Below are 18,514 nucleotides of genomic sequence, written 5' to 3'. Positions count from 1 at the left end.
AGGTCTGGCTATGATGTGCTAATGAGAAATTCTAGAGAGATTAGCTGGGGAGGAAAGAGTCTTTCTTGAGGTTGGCTCTGTTGCCATCTATTGTAATGTCGAATGCTAACCCCAAGGCCTGATTGCCCCCAGGGATCAGAGAATCTGCACGTTGACTGAAACTATGTAACCTTCTCCCCCAAGTTATCCCTGATTGGTGAACGAAGCTGCCTATAGCCTTAGCTGGGTAGAAGAGAGGTGGGGGTAACTAAGCAATGATATTCAAACATTAAATAAAATAACCAAGCAGTTTCCATTTCCCTCTCAAACAATTGCTCCCTAGCCCTTGTGACTGAAGTCCATGCACATGCAGACCAATGGCGCAAGCGAGGCACCTCAGAGACCGAGTAGGCTGTATAATTAATTGTTATAACTATGACTCGCCCTCCTAACTGGACATTAGACACCCCCATCCCATTTGGCTCAGGCAGAATGGTGACTGGTATCCAAGACCAGAGTGCTGGGTCTCAACCCTATCCAGGCAAGGAACAAAGCCTCCCCACCAGCACCCCAGTCTCCTGGAGCTGTCAGCTCTGCTGACACCTAGACTTTAGATCAACAAGGCATGACTATGCCAAAGATGAGCAATTTGAGCAATTCAGTAATAATTGCAGTGACTCAAAACATCAAATATATTTAAATGCATGAGCTCAAAACAACTGAGGCATACGGCATCACCTTCACAGCATGCGAAGAGACGAATTTCTCATTACCATATTTGAAGCTTCCCCTATAGTTGGAAATTGGGGAGAAAACGGGCTTTTTCCAGGGCGTGGTGGCACACAGCTTTAATCCCAGCACTCAGGAGGCAGAGTCAGGCAGATCTCTATGAGTTCGAGGCCAGCCTGCTCTACAGATGGTATTTTAGGACAGTCAGAGCTACACAACGAAGCCCTGTCTCAAAAAACAAAGCCAGCTTTGATGCCCATGATCTACACAGCCAAGTAGGTAATAGTGTAGTGCCAGGGAAATGGTAGTGATCCCCCCAAAACGAGACAGGAGTCAATCTGATGCAACTCACAGCAGGGTCTACATTCTATTTGAACTAGCTCGTCCCCGCCCCAGTGTACCAGCATTATGCAACACAGTTTTGGTGGTGGGGGAGCCCTGAATATCTATCGGGGCAAGGCTTTCTAGTAAGCAGCAAGCAGGGAGTATGTGTGCAGGTGTCTAATTGGAAAGTTCTATGGCCTTTAACATAATTGGCTGGTGTTGGGAGTCATATCATAAACTTAATTTCTGTTCCCCTCTGTATTAGTGCTCATTAGGCAGGGGGGTGGGCTTGTAACCTTGGGTGCAGGTTTGTTGGGGGAATAACCCAGAAATGCTGGTCTTGTTGAGGGAGTAACCTGGAGATGCTGGTCTTGTTGGGGATTAGCCTAGAGACTGGAACTAGCTAGGCTCGGGTTTTGTTGGGGGGCAACTTGGAAACTACTGCTAGGTACCAGCCTGTTGGCTTATCTGAATTCAAACTTAGGTCAGGTTCTCTAAAATGAAGTCTGAACTTAAAGGATTTGGCCTCTCATCCCCCCATTTCTCTTGTTACTAAAAGGCTCAGTCATGGGACTTCCTGAAGCTTCATGTAAACAGTTAGTGACAGGGCTGTGTCTTTGTGAGGTCCCTGGGGCATGGGTAAGGGCCCATCCATGAGAGACAGAAGGGAATCTTGAGGCTGAATTCTCCTCCTGCTGGCCAGGATCTTCTTCAACTGTAAATGGATTTGGCCTCTCAATAGCATTCCAGAAACAGTCATAATTCTAAGAGAAGTCACTAGCTAATGGCTATGAGTCCAGAGGGGTAACAGTTTTCCATTTTAACCCTAAGTCTTCAGGCAAGGAAAGCCAATAGAATCAATTTACACTCACAAGCTTAATCATCTTACTCTTCCAAATGTATTCATGTGTGTGTGTGTGTGTGTGTGTGTGCGCGCGCGCGCGCGCGCGTGCGCGCGTGAGAGAAAAGGGGAGAGAGAGAGAGAGAGTGAGAAACCTGAGCAAATTTTGCCATATCTCTGTCTCACCTCCCAATTCCCTTTTTGTGCCTTTTTCCCCCCAAAGGAAGATTTATGTGGTTATGACCGTAAGTGAAAACTAGGACTGCTTCCATAAACAAAAACACTGGTAAGTTCTGTACAGTGACATACTTAAGAGGCATGCATTAGAATCTCACCTCACAGCTGTGGTCCCCAGCCACTGTTTTGAGATGACAGGACTCTCAGGTTGGTCCAAACAAGGCAACAGTGTAAAATGTGGTCTATTTATGGATCTGCCATGGCCTGGTTGATGGTTTGACTTGATGGCTAGAGTCTGGCTAACGAGATCTCAGTCCTTTCTCAAAGCTCATGTGTTATCATGGGTGGGATGAACCTCTGTGTCCTGTCATAGTGTCACTACCTCAAAGAGCTGAGCTGCTATATCTACACTTGGCCTTGGGTTTAGTCCAAGCTGTGGTCATAGTTTGTCCTCCGGGAGGGAAGAAATGCAGGAATGAAGGCCTGTGTGGCCCTTGGGGCTAATGTATCAAGCACATTAGGAATGAAAAGAGCTACCAGGCTGGTAACGGCTCCCTTTGTGGCTCTCTGTGTGTTCCCACTCACCAGCACTGTTAGGGGTGCTGGGTGCCAGGCCATCATAGAGACTCCCACCAGCACATCCCGAGCCCAGGCATTCACAGCATAGACAAACTCAACAGCAGATAGCGAAAGTGAGTTAAGCATTTGCATTGGGAAGAAGTGGCCCCTGTCAGAGGGTGCATCCTCAGTTGAAATCTATCATGTCTGTTCCAGTCATTCTGCTGACTACTGAGCTGTGGTTAGGAATCAGAAAGTATGATTCATAGTGCTAAGTTTGTTTCCTACAAACTGAAACAAAACAAAACCTCAGAGTCTCTATAAGGAGGCCCTCTCTCTAGGGTGTCCTAAACCAAGAGATGTGAGCGTTACATTATAGCCAAAGGACACAACATAAAGGTGCCTGAGGAGGAATGGGATGCAGGAGCCACAAGACATTGTCAGAAAAGCTTCAGGAAGAGAGCCTGACCGATGAGTGTGTTCTTTGCTGGTTGCCCCACTAAAACTCAGCCCCATATGAAAAGATTCACCCAACACCCACTAGGACAGAAGGTATGGGGTGAGCTGGATGGCACAGGAGGGACTGGCAAGGGAGGCCTGAGCCAGCCATCTTGTCTCAGTCTGAGCTCTCTGACATCACACATTCAGCCATTAAAGGATCCTGGGACACTGTCCTGCCTTTCCGTGCAGTGAGAACTGAGGAAGACTGAGTCAAACAGAGGAGCCGTGGTGTGAGTACTTTGTTTCTGGTGTAAAAGCAGAACAAAGCGATCAATGGTGTCAGCGCACCAGTTAAGAGGTTTTAATTATGAAATACTCCTGGGGTGGGTAGGGTGGCTTTTTAAAGTATTGCTTATTTATCTAACTTTATCTAGACTAAACTACTCCATCGACCAGAAAAACCAGTGATGATAGATGTTACATAAATAGATGAGCAGATGATAGGTTGACAGACAAGTGATAGATTGGTGGATGATAGCTATTAATTGAGCACAACACAACACAAAGTTGTTACTTAAAGCATTGTAAGGTTTTATTTGATTTTTTTTAAACTCAATTGTGTGGTATTCAAGTGTGGACTTTAGATGACAACATCATTTTACAATGTCAAGAGGTTAGAAATCACTCACTGAATGAGAAATGACAACACGTTATCTGTCCTTTAACTGCCACAATGCACATGCATATGTGCACCTACAAACACACACCTTTATGTGCACGTGTATACACACACACACACACACACCACAGGAAGTTGCTTCCTTGTATGAATAGATTATAATTGTATTCATTTAAATGTTTTATTTTTATGTATATATTTGTGTGATCTGCATGAGTCTATGTGTACCATGTGCATGCAGAACTCAGAAGAGTGCATGGGACACCCGGAAACAGGAATTACAGATAGTTGTGAGCCACCATGTGAGTGCTGAGAAATGAATCCCTCTAGAAGAGATCTATACATTCTTAACTGCTGAGCCATCTCTCCAGCCCCTACAATTAGCTTTCTAAAAGCTACCTCTTGCACCTGGGCAGCTGATGGGTCAGCAGACAGTAGACCAGACGTGGCATCCCAGAACAGCCTGTGTGCAGCCCTGACTACACCTGGCTGATTCTAGGAGCTGAAGTCTTGAGCAAGAAGAGTATCTAAGAACCCGGACCTCCCTGTATCCTCCAGCACTGAGTTCTGCAGCCTCACTTAGAAAATGCCAAGGTAACAGAACCTTGGACACACAAAGGGTGCAGGGAACAGAAGGCAGGATACAGAGCTTTGCAAAAGTGAAGAAGAGTACAGTCTCCTCAGATCAGAGGTGACATCACCAAGGAGCTACTTCAAGGACCTCGTTCTTCCAAAAAAGGTCAGAACCAGATCATGGCCTCGGTTTATGCTGTCTGCCAATTAGCAGGCTAGCCTCACAGATAAATAAGGCCTGAAGGTAGGGGCTTATTTAGGTAATTGATGATGTTGTCCTCACTGGGGAATCTTAGCACATCAAAAGCTGTTGAGAAGCCAAAATTCACCTAGAGTCTTTATTAATCACGTTGTCAAGCTCAACAAAGGCCCTCTCGCTTTGCTAATAATCCCAGATGAATGAGGTAGCAGCCCTCAGTTAAATAAGGAAGCTATGGGGATCTTAATTAATGTATCAAGGGGCTCAGGCACGCACTTTCACATGCTTTATTTTCATGAGAACGGTAGGAAATATGGATAGAGCAGGTATTTCCCAAGCTTCTAGAGTACAAGGAAAATGAGTCCCTGGCTCCCCTGACGTTCACGGAAAGAGATCTAGAGACGTTAGTGGACCACAAGGTCAGAGTGGTCTTTGTCTAAGTTTGAGGAAGTTAATCATAGAGGGTGACTCTGGTAGTTTTAGCACTTCCTCCTGCCCTGAGCTTGACCTCTGCAGCCATCAAACTTCCTTCCTCCCCCCAAGTTGTGGAGACAGCCTTCCCAGACAGCACCTCAGAAGCCAGCCTCCTGATAAGTGCTTCCTGACGTCTGATTCCAGGCCTTCTCTCCCAAGGTCCTGTTCACACTCAGACAAAACCACCTCGTGCCTCCTGAAAGGCTTCATGATGCTTTACATTGTCCCTCTTTCCACCATCCAGGGCCTCAGGCAGCTCAAGTGTCTGTTGACACCTTGTCACACCTCAGATGCCAACTCAAGTTCCTGGGGGCCCAAGTCAGTACCACAGAACAACAAATGCCCAGGAAATGGTGGATTCGCTGTGGTATTAGTCAGATCTCACAGCCCGGCCACCTTTTAAAGATCCAAGACCTGAAGGCCACTTGAAGTCAGGACGGAGTGGGGCTCTGAAAGCTACAGAATTCAAGTCAATGGTGCTTACAAAGCATGTGTGTCATACAGAAGAGACAGAAAAGAGCTCCTTCTATGAGCAACAATTGAGGGAGCCAGGGGTCCCTTTGGTCTTAAGGAAGCCACGATGACGGTCTTCCAGCCTCATCCCGTTTAGACCGGCTATCTTGAGTTAGTTACACTGACCTGAAGTACCCAGGCACAGATGCAAGAAATCAGAGAGAAAGAGCAGTGCCCGTCCCTCTCTGTGTGCTCTGAGACACTGGGAAATATCCTTTGAAACGTGTTCCTAAACTGGCACTCTGCACACTCCTACTGTGCTTTCCACTGACTCATAGCACCTTTGACGGGCCCTTGCTGGGATCCTGTCCTGCCTGCAACGCTCTCCCTCCTCTCCACTGCCCACTCTGTTCTTCCCTGCGTCTGCCACCAACATCATGTCTGACTGGTGATTCAGGAAGACTGACAGGGCTGGAGATACAGCTCAGCTGAAAACATGCTTCCTTAGCATGCAGCAGGAGGTCCTAGGTTTGATCTCCAGGACCATGTAAAGCCAGGCATAGTGGTACATAGTTGTCATGGCAGCACTTAGAAGACAGAGGCAGGAATATCAGAAGTTTGAGATCATCCTACTGAGTTTGAACTATAAGAGGCTCTGTCTCAAAAACCAACCAACCAATCAAATAAACAAGCAAACAAAGCAGGCAAGGCATGGCTGTATATGCTACTAATCCTAGCACTCAGGAGACAGAGGCAGGGAGATCTGTGAGCTTAGTATTTTCAGTCCATAGCCTCATTGTGCTCGCTCACACGCATGCGTGACACCACTGCTCCACACCGCGGCAGGTTTAGCTGGGCAATCCGCCAGCGTCCACCCAGGGCACCCTTAATTAAGCAGTTGCTTTTCAAGTGTTCCCAGTCCAAGTTCCAGGCCAGCCAGGGCAACATGTAAGACCCTGTCTCAAAACACCAAACAAACCAAAAGAAAAGTAGCAACAATAACAGCAAAAGGCTGGGGGTCTGGAGAGACAGAACAGCTGTTAAGAGTACCATCTGCTCCTCCAAAGGACTGGGGTTCAATCCCCAGCACCCACAAGCTACTTACAATGTCCTGTAACTGCAGTTCCAGGGGATCTGACTCCCTCTACTGGCTTCCTCCTGTACTGCATACATGTGTAAAACACTCATAAAGAGAAGAAAAGAAGAGAAAAAGGAAAGAAAAGAAGAGAAAAGAAAAGGCTGAGGGCCTGGGCCTCGGAGAGGAGAAGTGATAGCCATTCACTCATGAGGCTCCAGAGGAGGCCCAAACTGCTTTTGGGGTGTATTTCCAGGCTTCCAGGGCACTGTCAAGCCCAGGGCACTGTCAATGCCAATTGACACCCGAAGGAAACCCAAACGAAAGAAAGAATCATCATTTGTGGGTCATTGGGGTTTATCTAATTTTGCAGGAGCAGTAGCTAGGTCCACATACACATACATCAAACAACACTGAAGCCATTGAGTCCAGATCCAGATCCAGAAGGCTCGGCGCCCTCCTTTGCCGCTGGCTACAACATGCCCACATGCTTTGGTAGCATTCCTTCTCAGGGTGACACTCCTGCCGCCTTACTGCACAAATATTCTGCTTGCTGCTCCTCTGATGTTGAACTTGGATCCAGAGCTCATTGTGGACCCTAATTTTGCCACTACACTCCATAGATTTCTTGTCCTGTGGGGAACAATACACCAACCCTCGGAACCTCGGGGGCTAAAAAGAGTCACTTTAATCTCTCAGCCTCTCTGTAGTAGTCTTCACTCTCCGCCAGCCCACAAATACATCTAGTCATTTTTCCCATGGGAAGAGCGTGGCTTTCCCTCCTACCTTGGCCATACACGGCCTTACTTCAACAAATGAATGTGGGAATCCTGGAGTACATGAAGTCAAATAGGCTTTTTTTTCCCCTGTGGAACTTTCCAGGGCCCATGATCTTCTATGAGTCTTCTATGAGTGGGAGGTGACCAATCTTCAGTCTGTAAATAGGACATCATGAACCTAGACATCTTTCCCCACTACCTTTGATTATATCAGAAATCACAGTTGTCCCTCGGTATCCACCTAGCCTGATTTTCAAGAACCCCCAACAGACATCAAAACACAAGATTCTCTAGTCCCTCACAGAAAATGATCCAGGCTTTGCATATAATCAGTACACGTCCTACTGTGTGCTTAAATCACCCCTAGATGACTTATACTAGCCCATTTGATGGAAGGACAGGCTAAATAGCTACTGTGCTTTACCTAGGAAGCGCAAGGCCCTGGGTTCGGTCCCCAGCTCCAAAAAATAGAACCAAAAAAAAAAAAAAAAATAGCTACTGTGCTTTCTCGTTAGGGAGTGGTGGGAAGGCAGAGTCCGCACATGCTCAGTACAGGTGCATGCATCAGAGGCCCAGCTCCATCGTGTGCAAATGATATACCAGGCAGGCAAAGCTTAGTCCAACGATGGGCAGAGGCTGAGGACATGGCAGGGAGGCACAGCAGGAAGTACCACAGCATCGCTTTGTGCTGGCGGGTCCAAGGCAGTGTCTGCATGTGGCCGGGTCAAATTTGCTTCCTGGAGTTCCCACCATCTTTGTTTTAATATTTTAACCTGTGGTTGGTCAAATGCATGGACACAGAGCCGCACATATGGAGCGCTGACACTTTCTTGCTCTGATGTGCTCCAGGTTTCTTATCTGGTACCCACATTCTACCCCAGTGGCTTATCTTGAATATGTCCTGGTGGTAGATAAGGCTCTAGAATTGGAAGTCATTCTCCCGTACAGAATGCAAGCTCTCGTCTAAGAAACTTCTGAGCATAGGGGTGGGGTTTCCCACGATAATCTCAAGTCCTAATAATCCTCAAACACGTTTGAGTTTAGTCTTAGAAGCATTTATCAGCACACCATCCCACTCAGATTCTTGTGTAAATGTTGAACTGACTCTAACCCTGGAGCCAGAGCTTTACACACAGCCTGGCATCAAAGCTCTTCCACCTCAGACCTCCTCCACCTCACGTTTCATGCGTGAGGGCTTGGGCTGCTCTTCCGTTTTCACACTGCCTTCCATGCTGAGTACACCGCCCCTCCAATCCCCCCACACAAAACTGTGACACCTCAGGTTCTACCCCTCTGTGCCCAAAGTACGCATCTGCCTCCTGTGTCACCCTGTACTTGGTGAAAGGAGCAATTTCCCACTTTTTTTTTTTTTTGGCTAAGTATTCACAGTCCTTTAAGAAATAGGAAAGCTATAGAAAGAATGAAAAAAGAAGAAAAAAATCTCCCCTAAACCCATCGCTGAAAGAAGCCTATTATTAATAGTTAGACTATTTCTTCACACTCCTCCTAGCAGGATAAAGAAATCTTTATCTACCCCAGGAGCCCAGCTGCCAGCCCTGAGGCATTGCTTGAAAGCTGAAACACACTAGGAGTACTTAGGGGTGCCTTAAGCAATATCAACCCAACTTACTTCTTGGAGTAAGAACTCCACAAAATGATGTTCTTCCTCCACAGCCCCTAGCGTCTCTATGCTGGGTATGAAACCCAGGGTTTGTTCATGCTACACAAGCCCTCTGCTATATCACCAGAAGAAAAGGGAGGTTTAATCTGATGGGGTAAGGCAGTGGTTTAGTGGGTAAAGAGCTTACTGGGGAAATATGAAGATCTGCGTTTGGATCGCTAGCATTAAACATCAGAAAACTGGTATGGCAGCCAACCAGGCTGAGTAAAAGACCCTGTCCCAAAACATATGGTAGAGAACAATATAAGATGGTACCAATGTATACACACACACACACAACCATACACACACACAACCATACACACACACACCACACACACACATACACACACACATTCACACACATACACACACATACACACACATACACACCACACACACATACACACACACATTCACACACATACACACACATTCACACACACATACACTACACATACATACACACACATATACACACATATACACACATACATACACACACATACACATGCCACACACACATACACAACACACAGACACACACATACATACACACACATACACACACATACACACACATACACACACATACACATACATACACATACACACACATATATACACACATACACACATACATACACACATACACATACACACATACAAACACATACACATACATACCCACATACATATACACACACACATACACATACACATACATAACACACAGACACACACACATATACACACACACATACACACACACTCACACATACATACACACATACAGATACACAACACACACACAGTCACACATACACACATACACAACACACAAACACACATACATACACACACATACATACACACACATACATACACATGCACACACATACACAACACACATACACACATACATACACACACAAACACACCACACACATACACACACAGACACACACATACACAACACATACACACGCATACACACACTCACATGCACACACACACCTTACACAGTGTACTAATCACTGTGACATAAGCTTTATATCCTTGCCACTAATATAATCAACGTCCCCAACTCCATCTCCAGTCCTAGATGAAGCAGCTCCAACCCCATGATGCCCCAGATCACTCCACTCAATCAATCATCAGTCTATTTAAATGAACATCATTGAAAAAAATCATGCCAATTCAGTTTGGGGGAAATGATCAAAAACTATCACACCTGGCTTATAGCAGTGTCTCTCAAATAAAATGGATTTGTTTTTGTCTTTCTTCCAAACCCACTCATCTACTTAATAGTCATTTGCTTATTATTACTACGGTCTCTGCTCTAGAAGGTAAGTGGAGTAGTAAAAACCATGCAGCTGACATCATTATAAAGGCAAGACACCTCGCTGCCTCACGCCACACACGGGAGGTCTTCAGGAAGCGAGTGAGGCTCATAATAAAAGGTTTGGCTTTCACAGCTGTGAAGCCTAACAGAAGGCCAAGGGGGAAAGGACTAGCAGAGACTTGGGGCCGTCTGCCAATATTTATTAGACATCTATGTGCCAGGCATTGTGAGCAAAAGAGACGGGTGAAGAGGCTGCTAGAAGAAGAGGGGCCTTCTCAGTGGCTTTGGAGGAAGAAAGGAAATACTCCACCAAGAACACACCTCCAAGCTTAGTGTGGAAGGAGGGAGCAGAGGGACAGGTTTTTCTAAGCAAGGACAGCCAGCACTGCACAGTTCCGTGTGACCAGTGCACAGGGTGTTGGGAGAGATGGAGTGGCTGCACTAACAGAGGCCACACTGGGAATCCGGAGCTGATTAATATGGACTTGTCAAGTTGATGTAATTCAGCCAAACATTAGCGGTGCTTGTGTGCCAGGAGCTTGATGCTTCCGGAATCACAATGAGAGAGGAGGTCCTGCACAAGGCCTTGAAGTCACAGACTTGGTGACAGGTCCCTGGTGCCTTTACCTGCTCAGCCGTTAGACTCTCCGTTGCCATCTCCCTGGCTGTTGGGACTCCTAAAGCAGGCCAGTTAGGTGTACCCAACCCCATTCCCATGGGCCACAAATGGCCAAGATCATCTGAGAATTCAGCACAACAGAAAACATTAAACTTACTTAAAACATGAGTTTTTTTGGTCTGTGATTTTCTTTTGTAACAGAATTGCATAGTTCTCAATTATGAACTTTACAGATGACAACATTTCGTGCCAAGTACCAAAAGGCTGCCACCCCCTGGAAGACAGCCCAATAGACCACACCACTCTCTACAAATACTCTTAGGACAAGTTGACCATGGTGGCCTCTCTATACCTCAGATTCCTGGCCTTGGCACAGCCCCTCCCACACACATATATAGATGCTTACAGGAGATGTAGTCTGAGGATGGGAAACCCTGCCAAAGCCAAGCTGGGACTGCTTCTAATGGCTGCCTAGAGTCTTGCCTAGAATAGGAACATAAGGAGCCCAAGCATGACTGTTATTAAGTCGTGTGGAGGCACATGTACAGGGATACCACGGACACTGAGCTCACTTCTCACCCCACCCCCACCACAGCCATGTCTCCCAGTCCCTGGCTCATTTGATCCAAATCTCCCATTCCCTGACCTTATCCTCGGGCCTCCCACCATGCTGGCACACATTAACAAGACGATAAATATTTCCGTGATAGCAAACGGAAGCTGTTACTTCCTAGTCACCACCTGTGCTCCGCGCCTCTCTCCTCACTCGGTGTCTTTGAACCGAGTTATTAGCAGGGCCTGGGAGTAGATTACACATGCACAGCTGCCTTGCTGGGTGGTGTGTCTGTGAGTCTCTGCCGACTGGGAACACCCGGATACTTAGCTTCTCAGGCAAGACACGGACCCTTTCCATGATCAGAGCAACGGCAACATACGAGGCCCACTCGTTTGCTCATCAAACATTTATCGAGGCCATGCTATACGTCAGACGCAGAGCTGAGAGTTAAGAATATAGAAATGAAAAAAGACACAGAGAGGGAAGGTAGAGATGTGTACAAGGGAGGTATGGTGCTGCAGGAACCCCTGGAAGACGCATGTGGCTAAGGCTTTGAGCGTCACAGGACATAGCTGATGAAGAGAAATGAATGGTAATAAGCATTCCTTTTTTTAATTTGAGACAAGATCTTATACAGTCTGGGTTAAGGATGATCTTGAACCTCTCATCTTCCTGCCTTTACCTCCCCAGTTCTGGGATCACATACAGACTACCGTCAGCATACCCAGAGTGTATGGTAGCAGGGATCCACCCCAGGGCTTTGTGCGTGCAGGCAAGCTCTCTACCAGCTGAGCTATAGCCCACAATCAGAGTGCTAATAAGAAATGAGAACACGCACAAAGCAAACCACTAAAGGCTTTTCTTCTTCAGAGTGGGGGTTAAACCTAGGACTTTGCATGCACTCCCCATGCGTTCTTCCCCTGGGCTACCCTCCCACCCACAAACATGCTTTCCTCTGCTTTTAGTGGGAAATTAGAGTGGTAGACATCGATTGTGCACCTACTGCATGTCACATACTTTGTGTTGGATCCCACAGAGCCTACGCCACATCGTTAGGGTTTGGGGCATGGGGCCACCCTTTGCCCTTGCTTTCACACGTGGCTGGTTCCAATGCCAGATAAACTGCTGTGACAGAAAAGTTCAAAAAAATATAATTAAACCAGTTAAAAACCAAAAGAGCACTGGGACCGATGCTGGGCTTCAGAGCCAATTTCCAAGAAGTCATTTCATTGTCAGAGAACATCAAACGCACATTCCATTTTTCAGCTATGCAAATTCCAAAAGAATAATACCTTGCATTTGCATAATGCTTGATGTTTTTCAAAGTGCCTTCCCAGTTATTAATCTACAGGAGGCTTTGTTACTACTAGAAACATAAATTGAAACTCTTTTCCAGCTCTATCATTTTTTTTCCACTTTCCCCTTAAAACCCAGAGACACCTAAATCCAGGTGTCTGGGAACACATGGGTAACTCCGGGAAATGTAAGGACCCCGCTGCATAGACACAAATGTAGCTCACTGTGAGCTCGCTCTTCCACAGCCATCACTGGGGCCAGCTTTTAAAAAAATGTCTGCTGTTGAATTAACAAACCCACAGGGAACGACAGTGTAGCTAACTTCAAGTTTCCTTCTGGGTCCCGAGCTTCATGGGCACGGCACATGGCACCTAATTGGGCACCCGTTCCCTTCAACCACATATTAGAAAATTAGGAAATTTATTCTACCCCTTTGTCCTTAAACCTGCAGACACCTCTGTCACCAGCAACGTTTGTTAGCTGAAGAGCTTCCGCGTCTTTAACTCCATGTGAACCAAGAGGCTGAATCCGTCGCAAACCCAACATAAAGAAATGATTTTGAAAAACAAGATGAGCCGGTATGTCAGGGTTGGAGGAAGTCCTTCTAGCCATCCCTAATGCCTTTCCAATCCGCTTCTCTTTCCATCTCTTTCAGACTTAATTATGTGTAGCGTTCCCAGCCACTGAGTCACTAGCATTTCCTGACACTTGAATCTCATGCATTTTAGCAAAAGATTAACCTGGCTGTTTGCTTTTAATTCCGAAGCTGTGTTAATACTCAACTCCCTCTAGATTAGACAAGAAGAAAAACACACGCCGGCGTACCCCACCTGGCACCACAGGCCCCTGGGCTGACATTTCTAGTGTCACAGTCCCTGTGGTTGGCCGCACTTACCATTTCAGGAGGGCCAAGAGAACCACGGACAGAGTCACAGTCACTACGGTACCACTGACTTCGAACTTGAGAAGCCCCAACACTTCCATTTTTCCTCTGAGACCCCAGAGGGGTTCTTCCTAGGAGGAGAGAGCGTGTTGATCTCCTGCCCTTATAGGAGTCCTGAGCTGTGTGTAGGCAGTGAAGGAAGGAATATGTAATGAGCAAACATCCCATCCAGTGAGTCTCCCAAAAGAGCTCTTTCTTAGAGTGTGCCTTTCTCTATAAAGAGGAAGGAAGCAGAGGGAGAACAAAGGGTTTCAGGGCAAGGCAATGAATCAGCAACTTTATTTTCTTGATGACTGTGTTGTCAATAAACATTCATGTTAGCTTCCCTGGAAACAGGAGCAGACAGATGGGCCTTGTGGTCATCAAGAAACAAAATGGTTGTAACCATTGACTGCTCCTCTAATAACCATTCCTCAGAGAAAGACCTCTTCCAGGATTTGCCTCTCTAGACCTTTGTCAATCTGACACAGACCAGGGCACTCTGGGTGTCCCACAAAATCTGGGGGCCAGACATTAGCCAGGTGGACAGCACTGTCTGCTTTGTCACCAGCTACCTCCAAGTCCCTCAGTTACTGGACTGAGATGAGAGGCATGCTTAGCAGAGTATTGGGTCAACCATAGATCTTGCCTTGGGTGAGCGCTATCAGCATGAGTTGGCGGGTCTCTTGGTTGTGTAAAGGCTTACCCATAGTCCAGTGTGGGTTGGCTCTTCTAGCTCTGACCTGATTTGATGAAAGACACTGAATGATTTTATTTGCTTATTAGTCAGTGTGTTTCATCTTGAAAAATAGATAAGAAGGTTGGGTGTGCAGGGAAACAGCTCACCATGACATCACTCAGCCATTCATGGAGTATATATGGGGTCAGCATCTGTCATATTCACAAATGATGCTGGCCCCCAACTCTGGAGAATTTTCTTTGCAGATGGATGAACAGTCTACAAGTGAAGGAGAGTGGAGAACAGTGTTGTGAAGGTTCTACAAATGGGGTTGTCCCACAAGGGACAGCCTGTGGGATGGTCCGCTAGGCGGTGGGGAAGACTGTGGGAGGAAAGCCATGTGCTGAGATTTGCCTGTGAAAGAGCAGTTTGTCCTGTAGAGAGTGTAGGGCAGCATGAAGAGAACTGGATGGAGGCCTGGTGCTGGGAGACTCTGCCGTTTAAGTGCTAACGTAAGACCATGAGACTAGAGAACACAAAGCCCACTGGGGAGGCCAGACACCTACAGAGTCTTAGTCAGAATCCTCACTTTATGTCCTGTCCCACTTTTGCATTCATCACAGATCCCTCAGGCTGTGGCTGAAAGAGTGGTAAAGAAAAGCAGAGAGGTCACTGTAGAGACCACTAACTTCATCCAAAGGATGTGGAAGCTTGGCCTAGATTGGGGAGCTAAGGCAGAGCTGATCAGTGAGAACGAGATATTGGAAATGAACACTAGGGAAAATCTAGGAGGATCGATGAGAAAGGACCATCCCTAACTTCCGGACCCCTAGTGTGGTATGGTGACATACAGAGATGGAGAAAACCAAAGGAAGATGCTCGGGGGCATGTGAGTGGGCTGTCAAGTCAGAAAGGAACCTTGGCTAAGAATAGAAACCACAAGGGTCAGTCCCTGTAACAGCGTCTGTGGAGATCCTGATATGGGCCAGTTATACTAGTCCTCAAGACTTCATGTGCTTAAACTCATTCAACCCCCATGCTCAGGCTTAGCAGAGAAAGCCTGGGGATCAGTCCCATTTTACAGGACAATAGACTGAGGCATGGGCATGTGCTTTTAAAAGCTCCTCATCAGATGGTGTTAGTCTGATGTGGAAGTCACCCACACAACCCTGGCTATGAATTGCAGAAGGATCCCTGAATTGCCATGGGGAGTGAGAGGATGTAGTTTACAGGCACCAAAGCCTTCCCCCATTCTCAGACTGCCCTGCCTTCTCATTTTGGACGCCTGTGTTGTAGCCCCAATCCAGTGGCCCACCTGGATTCATTGAGGTATTCCTCCTGCACTTCTAGATGTCCTTTCCCTATGCCCCATCCCATCAGTATCCATACTGTGCTCTCTCTCTCTCTCTCTCTCTCTCTCTCTCTCTCTCTCTCTCTCTCTCTCTCTCTCAGGCTTCTCCTCCACAGGGTCAGATGGTCTGCTAGCAACTTAAGGAGCTACCATGCAGAACAACAGCTAGTGCTGTAGGAGCAGCACGGGTTTATGGCCATGGGCTCAGGGCAGGAGGAACGACCTCAGATGTGACTGAATTCAGCACACAAGTCAGAGCAACTCTCAGAAGGAAAAAACCCAGCATTATATACATGTGCGCACACACAGAGACATACATACACAGACACACATATACATACACACACACAGGCACACAGACACATAAACATACACATAGACACACAGGCATACACAGAGACACAGACATACACAGACACAGACATACACAGAGACACATAGACACAGACACAGACATACATACATACACACAGACATACACAGAGACACATAAACATACACAGACACACAGACACAGAGAGACACACATACACATACACACACAGGCACACAGACACATAGACACACAGAGAGACACAGAGACACAGGCAGACACACAGACACGGACATACATACACACACAGACACATAGGCTCACAGAGAGACACAGAGACACAGGCAGACACACAGACACAGACACGGACATACATACACACACAGAGGCACACAGATGCAGACATACATAAATACACACACACACACACACACACACAGAGAGAGAGAGAGAGAGAGAGAGAGAGAGAGAGAGAGAGAGAGAGAGAGAGAGCTCCTTAAGGAGTCTGAGGTGAAATAAGCGTGAGAAAGGCTGGTCTAAACATTAATCAGTAAGTTTATTTACTGCAGCAGTGCTCAGAGCTATGAAGCAGCTGATAATGCTGGGAATGTTGAGTGGGATGTGGCCAGCAGCACAGCCCAAGTGCCTCTGACCACAGAACCCTCCTTCAGGGGCGTTTATTAACATAGCTTGGATTGAGTACTCTAAGGAACTTGCTCTGAGAAATGTTAATCGTGCCAAAGTCTTCTTTACAAAGAGGGAAACAGAAACTCAGAGAGGGAGAGGGGCTAGAATAAGGTCCCATAGTTTTGTCATGGCATAAACTAGCTCGTCCGTTCCCCCCTGAATGTGTCTGTTATATCACTCTATGAATGAGGTATGCTCACACCTGCCATGCCCCACACCCCTCAAAGCTCATTGCCACTGCTTTGGAATGCAAGTGGCCATCTGGAGACGCCCGGCTTTCTGAGGGTCGTCTCACTCCTCTAGGTATACTAGGTTCATGTGCCCACCCCTGTAACAGTTCTGGAGGTCTCCCTAAGTGACCCGCGATCTATAGAAACTACAAATGCTTTGGAGAGATGGTGTCCTGGTGACTTCCTTCAGCTTCACATAAACCTAAATGTGCCTGGGAAGAGAAAATCTTAACTTGAAAAATGTCTCCACAGGTCTGGCCTCGAGGCAAATCGGTGGGGTATTATCTTGATTAGTGATTGATGCTGGAGGACCCAGCTCACTGCTCCTGGGTTCTATAAGAAAGCAGGCTGAACAAGCAAGCAACACTCCTCCATGACCTCTGCATCAGCTCCTGCCTCAAGTTCCTGGCCTGACCTTCCTGGATGACAGACTGCACACTGTGAAGTGAAAGAACCCTTTTCCTCCCCAAGTTTCTTTAGGTCGTGGTCTTTATCACAGCCATGGAGAACTAAGGCGGATGGCCACACCCTTTCTCTGTCTGCTGCAGGAGAGAGATAATAACCAAGAACAGAGACAGTAAGCTAGCCAAAATGAAGTGGAAGGGCTGGAAATAATTGACCTATAGGATTTTCAGTGGGAAAGTAACAAAATTAGGGATTTATTAGAATCCTGAAGTTCATGAAGCAACATCGGGACATTCTGTTGACAGTAAAGTACTGCCCCTAAATATCAATTTTTTTCCATGTGGGAAAAAATTATTTTATATCCATGCCATTTTACCTACCTACTGTGATGTACTCACTTCTGCACTTCTGCAATGTGTGTCACTGCTATACCCAGAGCAAGGTATCTGTTGCTACTTATGGCTCTACACCATGGATTCTGGGGGAGTCAATTAGCCAACTCTGTAGAGGGGTAGTGTCTTGACTTCAAAGGATCTCTCAGAAGTGAGATAGATGGATGCAAAGCAAGCATTACCCTCTGTCCAGGCAGCATGGCTTCCCGACCCCTGATCCTGAGAGCTGTGTGAAGGGGTCCACTGAGACCACATAGTGGGCAACCCCAAGGAGCATTTCTCTCATCTCTGCACTCTAAGTATGTCTCCTTTCCCTCCTACCCTGAAGGCAGACATCTCCCCAAAGCTGAATCAACTGCTTTAACTTAGTCGTGTGTTTCTTTTTAAAGCTTTTCCTCCATAAATGCTGTGGTATTTCCTCCATATTCCTGTGTTTAAAAACTGCATGTGTGGATAAGAGGTGCCTTCCTTCTCAGTGGAAGGTTCCCAGCTGCTCAGTGCTAAGCTTGGCTGTCTCTGACAGAAAAGCAAGGAGAAGCAAGACAGAGGCAAAAACAGGTGTCCTCAGGGAACACTTAACGCTAGGCCAGCCCTGAGCAAAGGGGTTTCCTTAGCACTATGCCAGCGCCTCTAGACATCACCTCAGAGGAACCCTAGGAAGAGGTGAGCAATGTTTTCCATTCCTTGGCTCTAAGCTGGAGAAACTCGGAGTCAGTGGTAACCTGCCCCTAACCCTCTGTGAAAACCAGGCTCTCAATAGATTCTAAAGGACAGGTTT

The 18,514-nt window shown here is 46.7% G+C and overlaps 1 protein-coding gene and 1 long non-coding RNA gene across 3 annotated transcripts in view; one reads left to right on the top strand and one right to left on the bottom strand.

Moving 5' to 3' along the window:
• Tbxas1 (thromboxane A synthase 1) overlaps window positions 1–13,870 on the bottom strand; it is a 159,944-nt gene extending 146,074 nt beyond the window's left edge. Inside the window, 1 exon segment of one of the 2 annotated variants that reach the window (NM_012687.2) lies at window positions 13,653–13,870. In NM_012687.2, coding sequence (NP_036819.1) covers window positions 13,653–13,741 — 89 coding nt within the window. In that variant the 5' untranslated portion in view covers window positions 13,742–13,870. 2 annotated transcript variants of the gene reach the window in all.
• Window positions 11,770–18,159, top strand: LOC147994814 (uncharacterized). The gene is made up of 3 exons (XR_015686495.1): window positions 11,770–12,053; window positions 13,209–13,335; window positions 17,192–18,159. It is a non-coding gene; the product is annotated as an uncharacterized LOC147994814 (long non-coding RNA).
• Window positions 18,160–18,514: the final 355 nt, after the last annotated feature.

This window comes from Rattus norvegicus, chromosome 4, assembly GCF_021556685.1.
Source record: "Rattus norvegicus strain SHRSP/BbbUtx chromosome 4, alternate assembly SHRSP_T2T, whole genome shotgun sequence".
NCBI classification, from domain to species: domain Eukaryota; kingdom Metazoa; phylum Chordata; class Mammalia; order Rodentia; family Muridae; genus Rattus; species Rattus norvegicus.
This window is presented reverse-complemented; position numbering and strand designations above follow the sequence as displayed.